At 40.3% G+C, this 13,316-nt stretch overlaps 1 protein-coding gene across 1 annotated transcript in view; it reads right to left on the bottom strand.

Annotated features, from left to right (window-relative positions):
* The window catches only part of NSUN7 (NOP2/Sun RNA methyltransferase family member 7), a 57,825-nt gene that overhangs the window by 3,536 nt on the left and 40,973 nt on the right, over positions 1-13,316 (bottom strand). Inside the window, exons 9-10 of the mRNA XM_033214065.1 lie at positions 12,586-12,687; positions 8,217-8,334 (exon numbers count right to left, since the gene is read on the bottom strand). Coding sequence (XP_033069956.1) covers positions 8,217-8,334; positions 12,586-12,687 — 220 coding nt within the window. The remainder of the gene's footprint in view (positions 1-8,216; positions 8,335-12,585; positions 12,688-13,316) is intronic.

The raw sequence follows: 13,316 nt of genomic DNA, 5'->3' as shown, positions 1-13,316 counted from the left end.
TTTTATGTTTAATATTGAATTTATCATTTCTTAGTAAGTGGTTCACTCATGAATAATAAAAGATTCTATTTCCAGGCTTATATTATTAAAATATATTTAATAAAGCAATTAAACACTATTCTATATGAATTAAACTATCAGGAAATCTTTTATTAATCATTGCATCCTGGCCGGGTGCCGTGGCTCACGCCCATAATCCTAGCACTTTGGGAGACTGAGGCAGGCAAATCACTTGAGGCCAGGAGTTCGAGACCAGCCTGGCCAACATGGTGAAACCCTGTCTCTACTAAAAATACAAAAATTCGGCCAGGTATGGTGGGTCACACCTGTAATCCCAGCACTTTGGGATGCTGAGGCAAGTGGATGGGTCACCTGAGGTCAGGAGTTCGAGACAAGCCTGGCCAACATGGTGAAACCCTGTCTCTGCTAAAAATGCAAAAATTAGCTGGGTGTGGTGGCAGACGCCTGTAATCCCAGCTACTCAGGAGGCTGAGACAAGAGAATTGCTTGAACCTGGGAGGTTCAAGCCACGATTGCACCATTGCACTCCAGCCTGGGCGACAAGAGCGAAATTCTGGCTCAAAAACACAAAAATTAGCCAGGCGTGGTGGCAGGCGCCTTTAATCTCAGCTACTTGGGAGTCTGAGGCAGGAGAATCATTTGAACTCAGGAGGTGGTGGTTGCAACTAGCTGAGATCACACCACTGTACTCCAGCCTGGGTGACAGAGAAAGACTCCATCTCAATAATAATAATAATAGTGTCCATGTGACACAGCTACAAGCCAAAGAACACCAAAGACAGCGAGCAACCACCACAAGCTGGGAGAGCGCAGGGGACAGGCCTCTCCAGCACAGGCCCCAGGAGGAATCCACCTGGCTAGTACCTGCCAATGCCTTGGTTTAGGACTCCCAGCCTCCGGAACTTTGAGAGAATAAATGTTTGTTGTTATAAGCCACCAAGTTTGGAGGAATTTCTTTCAGCAGCCCAGGAAACTAACACACATGACAAACGGGATTTGCAGATGTAGGATAGGTCCCACGTTAGTTACCCTGAAGATAGGGATATTATCTGGGTGGATCTGACCTAATCAAATGACATTTGAAATCAGGGTCTAGAGGTCAGACATGGAAGAAGTCAGAGATTCAAAACACAAGATGCTATAACGGCTACTGCAGGTGCACAGATGGGGGAGCCTTTGGACAAGGAATGAAAGTGGCCTCTAGGAGTGGAGAGCAGTCGAGTGACAGCAAGGAGACGAGGACCTCAGTCCTGCAAACACAAGCATGGGTTTGGAAGTACACTGTTCCCAGAGCCTCCAGAGAATTCAGCCTAGCTCATATCCTGAGCAGAGAACCTGGCTGTGCCATACCAGACATATCTGACTTATGTGAGCTAATTAATAGATGTTTTTAGCCACTAAGTTTGAGGTAATTTCTTAAATAGAAAACGAACACACAATGGTTCACACTAGGTGAGGAAGCAATGCCAGGCTGCAGATGGCAAGCAGTGGAAGAAGGAACAAGAGGACGGAGAAGTGAGCTCGCTACCATGGATAACACTATTAAGGCTGGAAAACCAGCCAGAAGGCTATATTGAGAGGAGGATCCCAAAAGTACACCCACTATCAAGCAACAAGGAATGGCCTGGTGAGAGGGGCACCACAGCACTGAGAGGTTTGGTAGTGGCTTTCCTCTGCAAGCCAGGGCTGACAGTAGGGGATGCAGTGACATAACTGGGCTCACTGACTGCAATGAAAATAATAGGATCCTGAAACAATAGAGACCAGGTGAGCAAATTAACCATCAGAAGCCAGGCATATGCAGATACTGATGATCATAATGAGTACTAAGACCAGAGAAGCATGTACTCTGGTGTGTGCACACTAAGACCTCTCATGCACTGCTCACCTTCCTGCCCTCCACTCCTACTAGGTAACAGAAAATCAAAACACAGAACACAACCTAGACCTCAGGCTCAAAGACTGTTCACTATTAGAAAAGACTAATTCACCACCATGTTAAAATGTCAGATGAGAAATAACATCTGATCATATCATTAAATGCTGCAAAGGCTTTTCATAAAACTAGGCATCCATTAGTGATTTCTTTTTTTCTTTTTTTGAGACAGAGTCTCGCTCTGTCGCCCAGGCTGGAGTGAAATGGCATGATCTCGGCTCACTGCAACCTCCACCTCCCGGGTTCAAGTGATTCTCCTGCCTCAGCCTCCCGAGTAGCTGGGATTACAGGCGCCTGACACCACGCCCAGATAATTTTTGTATTTTCAGTAGAGATGGGGTTTCACCATGTTGGCCAGGTTGGTCTCGATCTCCTGACCTCAGGTGATCTGCCCACCTCAGCCTCCCAAAGTGCTGGGATTACAGGCGTGAGCCACAGCGCCCGGCCCCATTAGTGATTTTGAAAACCTGTTATTGTGCTATTGGCTTAAGTATAGACATATAAATCAATGGATAGAATGAGAATAGAATGAGAGTCCAGAAATAAGCCCACGCATCTATGATTAGTGGGTTTTCTATTTTCTTTCTTTTTGTTTTAGACAGGCTCTTGCTCTGTCTCCCAGTCACAGCCTTGACCTCCTGAGTAGCTGGGACTACAGGTAGGCACCACCCCACCTGGCTGATTTTTTGTGGAGATATGTTGCCCAGGCTGGGATTAACTGATTTTCAGCAAGGGTGCCAAGACCATTCAATAGGAGAGAATAATCTTTTCCACAAATGTTGCTGGGAGAACTGGATGGCCACATGCAAAGAAGGAATTTGGACTCCTAACTCATATCATATACAAAAATTAGTTAGTGGTGATTGTTGTACAACTTCATGAATGTATTAATATTTTAAGGCACTGAACTGTACACTTTAAAATGATGAATTGCATAGTATGTGAATTACATCTCAAAAAGCTTATTAAAATAGGAATAGTTACCTGTACTTAATGTATATCTATAACATAATATAAACACACACATCCATGTAGTTGGTATTCAGCTGGTACTTGCTGGTGTGGCTGTATCAGCAGTAAAAATACCAAAATTTCGGGGCTTATTCCTATTTGCTGCCCCAGCTCTCCAAGTGCCCCTCTAGACCATCACATAATAAAAAGGGACAAAGGGGTTACACCTAGCTCACCAAGGGACCTCCAAAACCCTACTTCATCCCTTTAATGGGATATTTTAGGACTTAGAAGTGGCAAGATATAGGAAGGAAATTGTTAACCACTTAATTATGCATCTTTGGATTGTGGGTGGGGTTTCTGTAACAAAAAAATAATAAAATTTGAGAAGAAACCCACTTAAAACTATAGTAGTTACAGCACTGTCATATTAGTATAGAAATAGCCAAAGGTCAATGGAATAGAATCACAGGTCCACACAGAAGTATACATGGGCTTAAAGCGTATTTTTAAAAGATGGCATTTTAGGCCGGGCGCGGTGGCTCAAGCCTGTAATCCCAGCACTTTGGGAGGCCAAGACGGGCGGATCACGAGGTCAGGAGATCGAGACCATCCTGGCTAACACGGTGAAACCCCGTCTCTACTAAAAATACAAAAACTAGCCGGGCGAGGTGGCGGGCGCCTGTAGTCCCAGCTACTCGGGAGGCTGAGGCAGGAGAATGGCGTAAACCCAGGAGGCGGAGCTTGCAGTGAGCTGAGATCCGGCCACTGTACTCCAGTCCAGGCGACAGAGCGAGACTCCGCCTCAAAAAAATAAATAAATAAATAAAAAATAAAAGATGGCATTTTAAATCAATGGGGAACGGGGGCCAAGGAAATATTATTTGGGGAAAAAGTAAACCTTGATCCATACTTGAGTCTTTTACCAAAATAAAGAGCAGAAAACTCAATTATTTAAATACAAAAAAGATGAAATTATAAAAATAATATAAGAAAACTGATAAAAGCATTCATAAGCTAGGAATCCACATAACACAAAATGTAGAAACCATAAGGTAAACATTGATACAAATGTCTACACAGAAATTGCTGTAAAGCAACTACTTTTTCTTTTCTTTTCTTTGTTTCTAATTTTTTTTATTTATTTATTTATTTATTTATTTATTTTTGAGACAGAGTCTCACTATGTCATCCAGGCTGGAGTGCAGTGATGTGATCTCGGCTCACAACAGCCTTGACCTCTTGGGTTCAAGCAATCTTCCCATCTCAGCCTCCCTGATAACTGGGACTATAGAATTGCACCACCACATCTGGCTAATTTTTGTATTTTTTTTTTGTAGAGATGGGGTTTCACCACGTTGCCCAGGCTGGTCTCAAAAATCTGAGCTCAAATGACCACCCACCTCAGCCTCCCAAAGTGCTGAGAATACAGGCGTGAGCCACCATGCTCAACCTATAAAGCAATTTTTTAATTCAATTTTTAATTTAAAAATAAAAAGTCCGGGCGCGGTGGCTCAAGCCTGTAATCCCAGCACTTTGGGAGGCCAAGACGGGCGGATCACGAGGTCAGGAGATCGAGACCATCCTGGCTAACACGGTGAAACCCCGTCTCTACTAAAAAATACAAAAAACTAGCCGGGCGAGGTGGCGAGCGCCTGTAGTCCCAGCTACTCGGGAGGCTGAGGCAGGAGAATGGCGTAAACCCAGGAAGCAGAGCTTGCAGTGAGCTGAGATCCGGCCACTGCACTCCAGCCTGGGCGGCAGAGCGAGACTCCGTCTCAAAAAAAAAAAAAGATAAACAATCTGAAAAATATCTGTAATTCCTATGAAAACAGCAACTCTTCCTAATATATAATAAGACATGTGAAAAGAAGAAAAAGAATAATCCAGTTGAAAACAGTGGGAAAGTACATGAACATGCAATTTATAAATAAACAGTAACAACTATAACAATTTAAAATTATTGAACATTTATTATATGCCAGATACTGCTCATGTGTTAATTTAATATATTCAATCTCCACAAGGATCTAATGGTGTAGGTAATATCATTAACTATATTTCACAGCCACCTTTTACAGCCACCTCACCATTCACAATACCCTTCTCCCACTTAACAAAAAAGGTATATTGTCCTGGGATATTAACATCTCCAGGATGCTAACAAAGGGACAACTCAAGAATGTGGCCCCCTTCTCCCACGGCAATGCAAGAGTTTAGGTAAGAAAACTTGACGGCCGGGCGCGGTGGCTCAAGCCTGTAATCCCAGCACTTTGGGAGGCCGAGACGGGTGGATCACGAGGTCAGGAGATCGAGACCATCCTGGCTAACACGGTGAAACCCCGTCTCTACTAAAAAATACAAAAAACTAGCTGGGCGAGGTGGCGGGCGCCTGTAGTCCCAGCTACTCGGGAGGCTGAGGCAGGAGAATGGCGTAAACCCGGGAGGCGGAGCTTGCAGTGAGCTGAGATCCGGCCACTGCACTCCAGTCCGGGAGACAGAGCGAGACTCCGCCTCAAAAAAAAAAAAAAAAAAAAAAAAAAAAAGAAAACTTGAAGAGGGTGTCAAACTCAGCAAACCTCCCTCCCTTCCTTCCTCCCTCCCTTTCTCCCTTCTTCTCCTCCCACACTCACTTCCTCCCTCCCTCCTTTTCCCTTCCTTATTTCTATATATCTATCTTAGAATTCAAATTTAGAAGAAAATCACGAGAATATTAATGTTTATTTGAATTAAAGAATAAAGTCAGACTTTCTGACAAGGTAAATTTGGTTTTGACAATGAGAACTAGTTAGGTAAAATAGGTAACAAATTTAGCATTTTCCCATAAATCAAATAAGATAAATAAATCTGCAGGTCCAAACATTTAACAGAAATATATTTAAAACACATATGTAACATAATGTTCCAGAAGTAATATATTTTGCAGCTATTTAAACTTATGATGAAAATGTTAGACATTAACTCTAAAATAAAGAACAAGATATATAGTTATTCAAAAATGTTTAGGGGCCAGGTGCGGTGGCTCACACCTGTAATCCCAGCACTTTGGGAAGCTGAGGCAGGTGGGTCACTTGAGGTCAGGAGTTCAAGACCAGCCTGGCCAACATGGTGAAACTTTGTCTCTATTAAAAATATAAAACTTAGCCAGGTGTAGTGCTGCATGCCTGTAATCCCAGCTACTTGGGAGGCTGAGGCAAGAGAATTGCTTAAACCCAGGAGGTGGAGGTTGCAGTGAGCTGAGATTGCGCCTGGGCAACACAGCAAGACTCTGACTCAAAAAAAAAAAAAAAAAAAAGTTTAAGGATTATTTGAGCAAAAATGTTTGACAACCACTGCTCTAGAATCCCTACTTTTAACCACTCCACAGTACAATGACCAATCAGTAAACAGGAAGCATGCTCAACTTCAGTAATAGAGAAATGAAAATACAATCAGTAATGAGATCTCATGTTTTCACCCCACAGGTGAGTAAAGATTTTAAGTCTGATGAAGCTCAGCATTTGTGAAGCTGTGGGGAAACAGGCTTATAAGAGTGAATGTTTTGATAGTAATTTGACAATACCAATTAAAACTTAAAATAAGCACATTCTATGGTGGTAGAAAAATCTAGAAGGCTATAAATCAAATTGTTAAGAACAATTATATATAAGAGGATGCCATTTGGAAAAAGCCTTCCTTTTTAAGTTAGTACTTCTATAATGTGAAATTTTTACAATAGGGGACCAAAAAATTTACAAATTTGCAAATTTTATCATGACAGCCAAAGTCCAAAATGAGCTGAATATTTCTGGGATATTAAAAAGAAATATAAGCAATAGGTAGGTGATGAGGTTAAATGACATGTAATATTGCTTTCAACTCTAAATTCTACCACTTTGGGGTACTAAGAAGTGATTCTTAGAGGCTGTCTGGTATAATTCCCTAGGTAATGCGTAATTTCTTTTTTTTTTTTTTTTTTTTTTTGAGACAGAGTCTCGCTCTGTTGCCCAGGCTGGAGTGCAGTGGCGCAATCTGAGCTCACTGCAAGCTCCGCCTCCTGGGTTCACACCATCCTCCTGCCTCAGCCTCCCGAGTAGCTGGGACTACAGGTGCCTGCCACCTCGCCCGGCTAATCTTTTTTTTTTTTTGTATTTTTAGTAGAGACAGGGTTTCACTGTGTTAGCCAGGATGGTCTCAATCTCCTGACCTTGTGATCCACCCGCCTCGGCCTCCCAAAGTGAGCATAATTTCTTTTGACAGCATCCCTAACAAGTAGTTATAAACATCTTCAATATATACTCTCCAATTTGAGCTCAAACCTCAAACCAATCTTTTATGCTACAGATTAATCATTAATCACGGCTTGCCTGAAATAAAATCAATATTCCTCCACGTTTGCCATATCACATTCTTTTTTTTTTTTAAACAGACAGGGTTTCACCATGTTGCCCAGGCTGCTCTTGAACACCTGAGGTAAAGGTATGTGCCCACCTCGGCCTCCCAAAGTGCTGGGATTACAGGTGTGAGCCACCACGCCAGGCCAGTCATATCATATTCTTAAAAATATTATTCCTAGCAAATCAAGAGGCACACATTCCACATTCACCAATTTGGTTGCATACCTTCAATAATACCCTTTGCCACTGGATGATGATTTAGCTAATGCTACGTTGAGGAGCTCTCAGAATGTGAGGTTGGCTCTTAGCTACTGAAAGGAGCTACTAATTAAGGAAAGTCAGCAAGAAAGAAAATAGAGGTGTGATTAATATGCCCACTTGTGAAATGGGCAAAGGAAAAATATCAAGTTAAAAGGAGGGAGCAGACAATATGCACATATTAAGAATTAGAGGAGCCGGGCGTGGTGGCTCACACCTATAATCCCAGCACTTTGGGAGGCCGAGGCAGGTGGATTACCTGAGGTCAGGAGTTTGAAAGCAGCCTCGCCAACATGATAAAATCCCCATCTCTACTAAAAATACAAAAATTAGTCAGGCATGGTGGCACGTGCCTGTAATCCCAGCTACTTGCGAGGCTGAGGCAGGAGATTTGCTTGAACCTGGGAGGCGGAGGTTGCAGTGAGCCGACATGCTGCCACTGTACTCCAGCCTGGATGACAGAGCAAGATTCCATCTCAAAAAAATAGAAAAAGAAAAAGAAAAAGGTCCTATGGAATCTATGTTAAATTTGTAAGAAGTTAGGCAATTGTATCATACTAAAGTATAATTTTAAAAAGAAAAAGTAGAATGTCTTTATACAACTTAGAATATAATATTTTTCATTTTAAAAAATATTTGTTTGAGTTGTTTAGAAGAATCCTTCCTTTTCTTACCTATAAGGTTGTACTTTATTCCCAAGGTCTTGAAATTCCAGTGCTTTCTTAACAACAGCTTCATTTTCTTCTGGACAAACTGAACATGTGCAGTAAACAACTGCTTGAGCTTTAGTAACTATATTAGAAGAAGACGCAATGACTGTTAACAATGCTATTAACAATCCTATATAAATGTGCTATGTTTCCAAACATCTATTTGATATTAATACCACATTGTTCTGACGAGAATCATTTCCCCAGGTGCTTGAATGGCTCCCCTTCAAAGCAAAAGCTTGTCTTAGTAATTTAGTCTGTGGCCAGTAAGTAAAGTCATTCTAACTGGATTGTATGGAAATTGAAAATTCAGCAAAAAATGGGGCCAACTTAGTTATAAACACAAATAAATAAATACTGCAGGTTACCATGAACTTGATACTTCTGCCCATTCTTCTACAATCAATATCGCCTAAATATTTTAAAGGATTCTAGAAACAGACAGACTTAGAGGTGAATCCCAATTCTGTCACTTACTGCTCTATGAACCTGGACAAATTACTTAAAGTCTTACATTTTTCATCTGTAAAATGAGGTAATACTACCACCTGCAATTCACTCATTGATTCATACTTATTGAGTACCTACCACCTGCCAGACAGGCACTGTTCTAGGCTTTGGGATACAACAACACAAACAAAAATCCATGCCCCTGTAGAGTTAACTTTCTAGTAGAGGAGAAAGACAATAAGACAGAGATAAATAGGAAAACTATATAGTACTCTTAGGTGATCAATGCTATGGAGAAAAGCAGAGCAGGGGTGAGGGATAGAGGGTTCCAGGAGAAATAGTGTGAAATAGGGCAGGGAGAGAAAGCATTGTTGAGATGGCAAACTGTGGGTAGACTAGAAGGAGATAAGGAACCAGCCACAGAGCTATTTAGAGAAAAGCATTCTAAGGTAAAGGAACAGCCAATGTAAAGGCCTGAAGTCAACATGGTGCTGGTATGTTCCAGGAAAGTGAAGGGACTGGTTTGATCAGAGCAGAGGGAATGAAGAGAGAGTAGTGAGTCGAAGTCAGAAAGCACAGTCTGAGCCCCAGATAGTACAGGGACTTGTGGGCAACCGGAAGGGCTTAGGTTTTTACTCAGGTTATGATGGGTTTTAACAAGATCACTCCAATTGCTGTGTTAAGAATAGAGTGTAGAGGGCAGGGGCAGAGGCTGGTAGAGAAAAAAGGAGGTCATTACAGTTGATGGTGGTTTGGACACCATGGTAGTGGTGGAGGTAGCTGGATATATTCTGGGTATAAGTTGAATGTACCTCATACACTGACAGACTGGCTGTGGTATGAAAGAGAAATCATGGATAATGCTAACGTTTTTAGCCTAAGCGAGTGGAAGGCTACAACTATCATTAACTGAAATGGCAGTACTGTGGGAGGAACAGGTGTGGCGGGAGGAAGATCAGGGCTTCCATCTTGGACATGTCAGCTTTGAGATGACTATGAGTCCCTAAGTGGAGATATCAAGAGAGCAGCTGGAAATACAGGCTAAGAGTTTCGAGAGGAAGTTTAGACGAAATATAGATTTGGGAGTCACATAGAGGTGTTTAAAACCATCAGACTGGATACAATCACCAAAAGAGTAAATATAGGCAGAGAAAAAAGATCCAAGGCATGGACTGTGGCACACTTCCATGTTAAACAAAGTGTTGAGACAGAGAGGACCCAGTAAGGGAGACGGAGAAGGGGGAGCCAGAGAGAAGGCCTGGAAGGTGGTGCCCTGTAAGACAAGTGATGGAAGTGTGTGAAGGGAGAGAAAGCGACCACTTCTGTCAACTGCCACAGACAAACCAAGGTAGATGAGGGCTGGGAACTGACGCAACAGCATGGGATCACTGGTGATCCTCACAGGACCATTTCAGTTTAGTGGCAGGAGTGAATGTGTGATAGTAATAGCTCAAAAAAGGAGAGGAAAGATTGAGGAAACATTGTTCCCAGGGGAAAGGCAAGATGCAGGAATGTTTTACGTAGGCGGAGGACATTCAAATAAGTTAAAATATAGGGAATTTTTCTCAATGAAGGACTATAAATTCTAGAGAGTACAGAGTGAGATGTGGACAAAGGAATATGAAGAGAGTTATGGAGACTAGAGTATAGGAAATGAGGAATGACCTGGAGTCGGGGCCTCTTGAGTTAATTGTCATTAATAGGTATAAAGGATATAAGAAAACATGTTTCTTATAATTTGATTTATTCGTATTTTTTTTTTCTAGAGATGGAGTCTTGCTCTGTTGCCCTGGAGTGCAGTGAGGTGATCATGGCTCACTGCAGCCTCCAAGTCCTGGGCTCAAGCGACCCTCCCACTTCAGCCTCCTGAGTAGCCTGCATGCCCCTATGCCTAGATAACTTTTTTAATTTTTTGTAGAGGCAGGGTCTCACTATGTTGTCCAGGTTGGTCTCAAACTCCTGGCCTCAAGTGATCCTACCATGTTGGCCTCCCAAAGCACTGGGATTTCAGACATGAGCCACCATGCCCAGCCCATTTATTTATTTGTTTATTTATTTATTTATTTATTTGGAGACAGAGTCTCACTCTGTCACCCAGGCTGGAGTGCAGTGGCGCAATCTCAGCTCACTATAACAAGTGATTCTCATATCTCAGCCTCCCAAGTAGCTGGGACTACAGGCATACACCAACAAGCCTGGCTAATTTTTGTATTTTTAGTAGAGATGGGGTTTTACCATGTTGTCCAGGCTAGCCTCAAGTGATCCACCAGGCTTGGCCTCCCAAAGTGCTGGGATTACAGGCATTAGCCACCGCTCCTGGCCCCCACTTATGATTTTAAAGTAGAGAGTAGTGGCAAGGCTGTGAGTCTTAGAAGGCAAGGGAATTAGGGGTGCCCGAGCCCCATTGTTGCTCTGGTCAAAGACAGCATGCAAGCTAAGGAAGAAGGTTTGGTGATTATTAAATAAAATAGTACATATAAAGTAAGCAGCAGGTGCCTGGCACATAATAAGTAAGCAATAAGTGCTCAAATATTTAAAAATCATTTTCACAACTAACGAGGACTGAGCACAGTTAGTTTTGGTTTTTTTAAATATTTGTTTTTACTCTAATCCCATGACAGATTACATAATTATCTTTTATGTGGTTGATTTCAAATGGGGCTTTTAGTCAGTTCTATCAAAATTTGGAGTCAAACCCCTGATTACATACTTAACCACTTAAGATAGCATTCTCTTATGGGAAAATTAAATACAACTTGTTTTGACTTACAATCTCAAGAGTTGCCAAATTTTATGTTTATTTGGCATCATAAAAGAGCTTATGTCATTAAAATCCCTTTGCTTTTCAGATTCTTTCTGAAGCTTTTTTAAGCTTTAAATATCTAATTAAAATTTAATTAAAAAGGATCACCTTATTATTTACCAAATTCCTGATCTTCCAATCAACTTATTTCCTATATCATATTCATATCATGTTCAAATGAATATTTATTAGCAATATAAACTAAAAGAAAAGGCCTCCTCTGTGCTATTTACTTATTTATTTTTTGCTTTTACACCTGGCAAGCTGTGACCTCTGTGACTTCTATAGGCCTTATTTCTACCTCATGTATGTTTATGTATTTACTGAAAGATCTATACCCATAGATCTATATCCATAATATAGATGGGGTCTATGCACACATCCATTTATCTTTAAGACTCTGCAGGTCAGGATTTGCTAACACTGATACACCTTACATACAGCTTAATGCCTGACCCAAAGTGGGCACTTTATAAATATATACGGAATTAATAAAAGCTTATTAATTTCTCAGAGACATCTAGATTTCTGTGTGCATACGTGGAAAAGCAGTGGTACTCAAAATCTAAATAAAGTTATTAAAGCAATGATATAAATCACTCAAAGTGCCGCCTTGTTACTCAAACTTCAAATCAAGAGATCTAGGCTTTCTCTGCGATTGCACCTCTCTGTTCTCTACTTAGCACTAAGAGAAATAAGAGTTTGGCTAAAATTTGGACTGTAGAAGAGTTGTTAGGGGTAGGCACAATGACAACAGAAAAAATTATATCAAGTAAGAAATCCAAGAGAAGAAACAGGAAAGCTGAAACTACAATTATAAATATACATAATTATTTCACTTCGGCATTACAAAATTAGTAAATTATGCTTGCTAACCTGTTTAAAATTACAGCAAAGCATGTATTCTAGAAACTGAGATTAAATTGGTAAAGATAAATATTTTGTTATTTGAAGGCAGTAAGATTCTGGAAAATGTGCTCATGGCTCACACTTCATTGCTTGATTATATAGATCATGAAAGACTAATATTTCTAAAATGTACACCATATTTTAACAAGATGGTGCCTGTGACAAACTTACATTTCATTGCATGTGTTAGCTGTTCGTACTGCTGTTGAGCAAGAATGTGAAGTTTGTCCACTGATATGCCTCCTTGAGAGTGATCTTTAAGGAATTCTGTATCTGAATTTTAAAAAGAAATGCTTTTAAATATAGCACCATTAAAAACTTTTTACATATTGTTATCATCACATAATTTTTCAATCATTTTGCCTACAAATAAAAGTGTTTCATGGAAAATATCTATTACAACTAAATAGATATTAAAATGTTGACTTAAAAATTAGAACAAAAAAGTTAATTCTGTTTCATTTTAATATAGCTTTTCAAAAATATTGAAAATATTTAATATTGTTTTTCTGCAAGTTGCTATGAGATAGTCATCCAAGTAGTCATATAAGCCATTTAGACACAGAGAAAATGCAGTCAGTCTCGAGACTAATACTGGAAAGAGAAAATAAGATTTATTTTCCAAAATAAAAGAGAATGGGCTATAGTGAGATCTGAGAACATACAAGGATATAGTTTAAAATACTAACTTTCCAAAAGAAACCTTGGAAGAAAAAATTCAGAAAAGCAAATATTATGTCTTCATAACAGATTAAGAAATAATGTCCTATATTTTTTAATTTTTGAAAAATAATTTAAATATATGTATTGATATTAATGAAGACATACTGAATGCAATGCTACTACTTAATGTAGATTATTTTAATGACCACTTGAAGAATAACTATCCCTTTGAACATTAA

Source organism: Trachypithecus francoisi, unplaced genomic scaffold (assembly GCF_009764315.1).
Source record: "Trachypithecus francoisi isolate TF-2019V2 unplaced genomic scaffold, Tfra_2.0 Lachesis_group1, whole genome shotgun sequence".
NCBI classification, from domain to species: domain Eukaryota; kingdom Metazoa; phylum Chordata; class Mammalia; order Primates; family Cercopithecidae; genus Trachypithecus; species Trachypithecus francoisi.
This window is presented reverse-complemented; position numbering and strand designations above follow the sequence as displayed.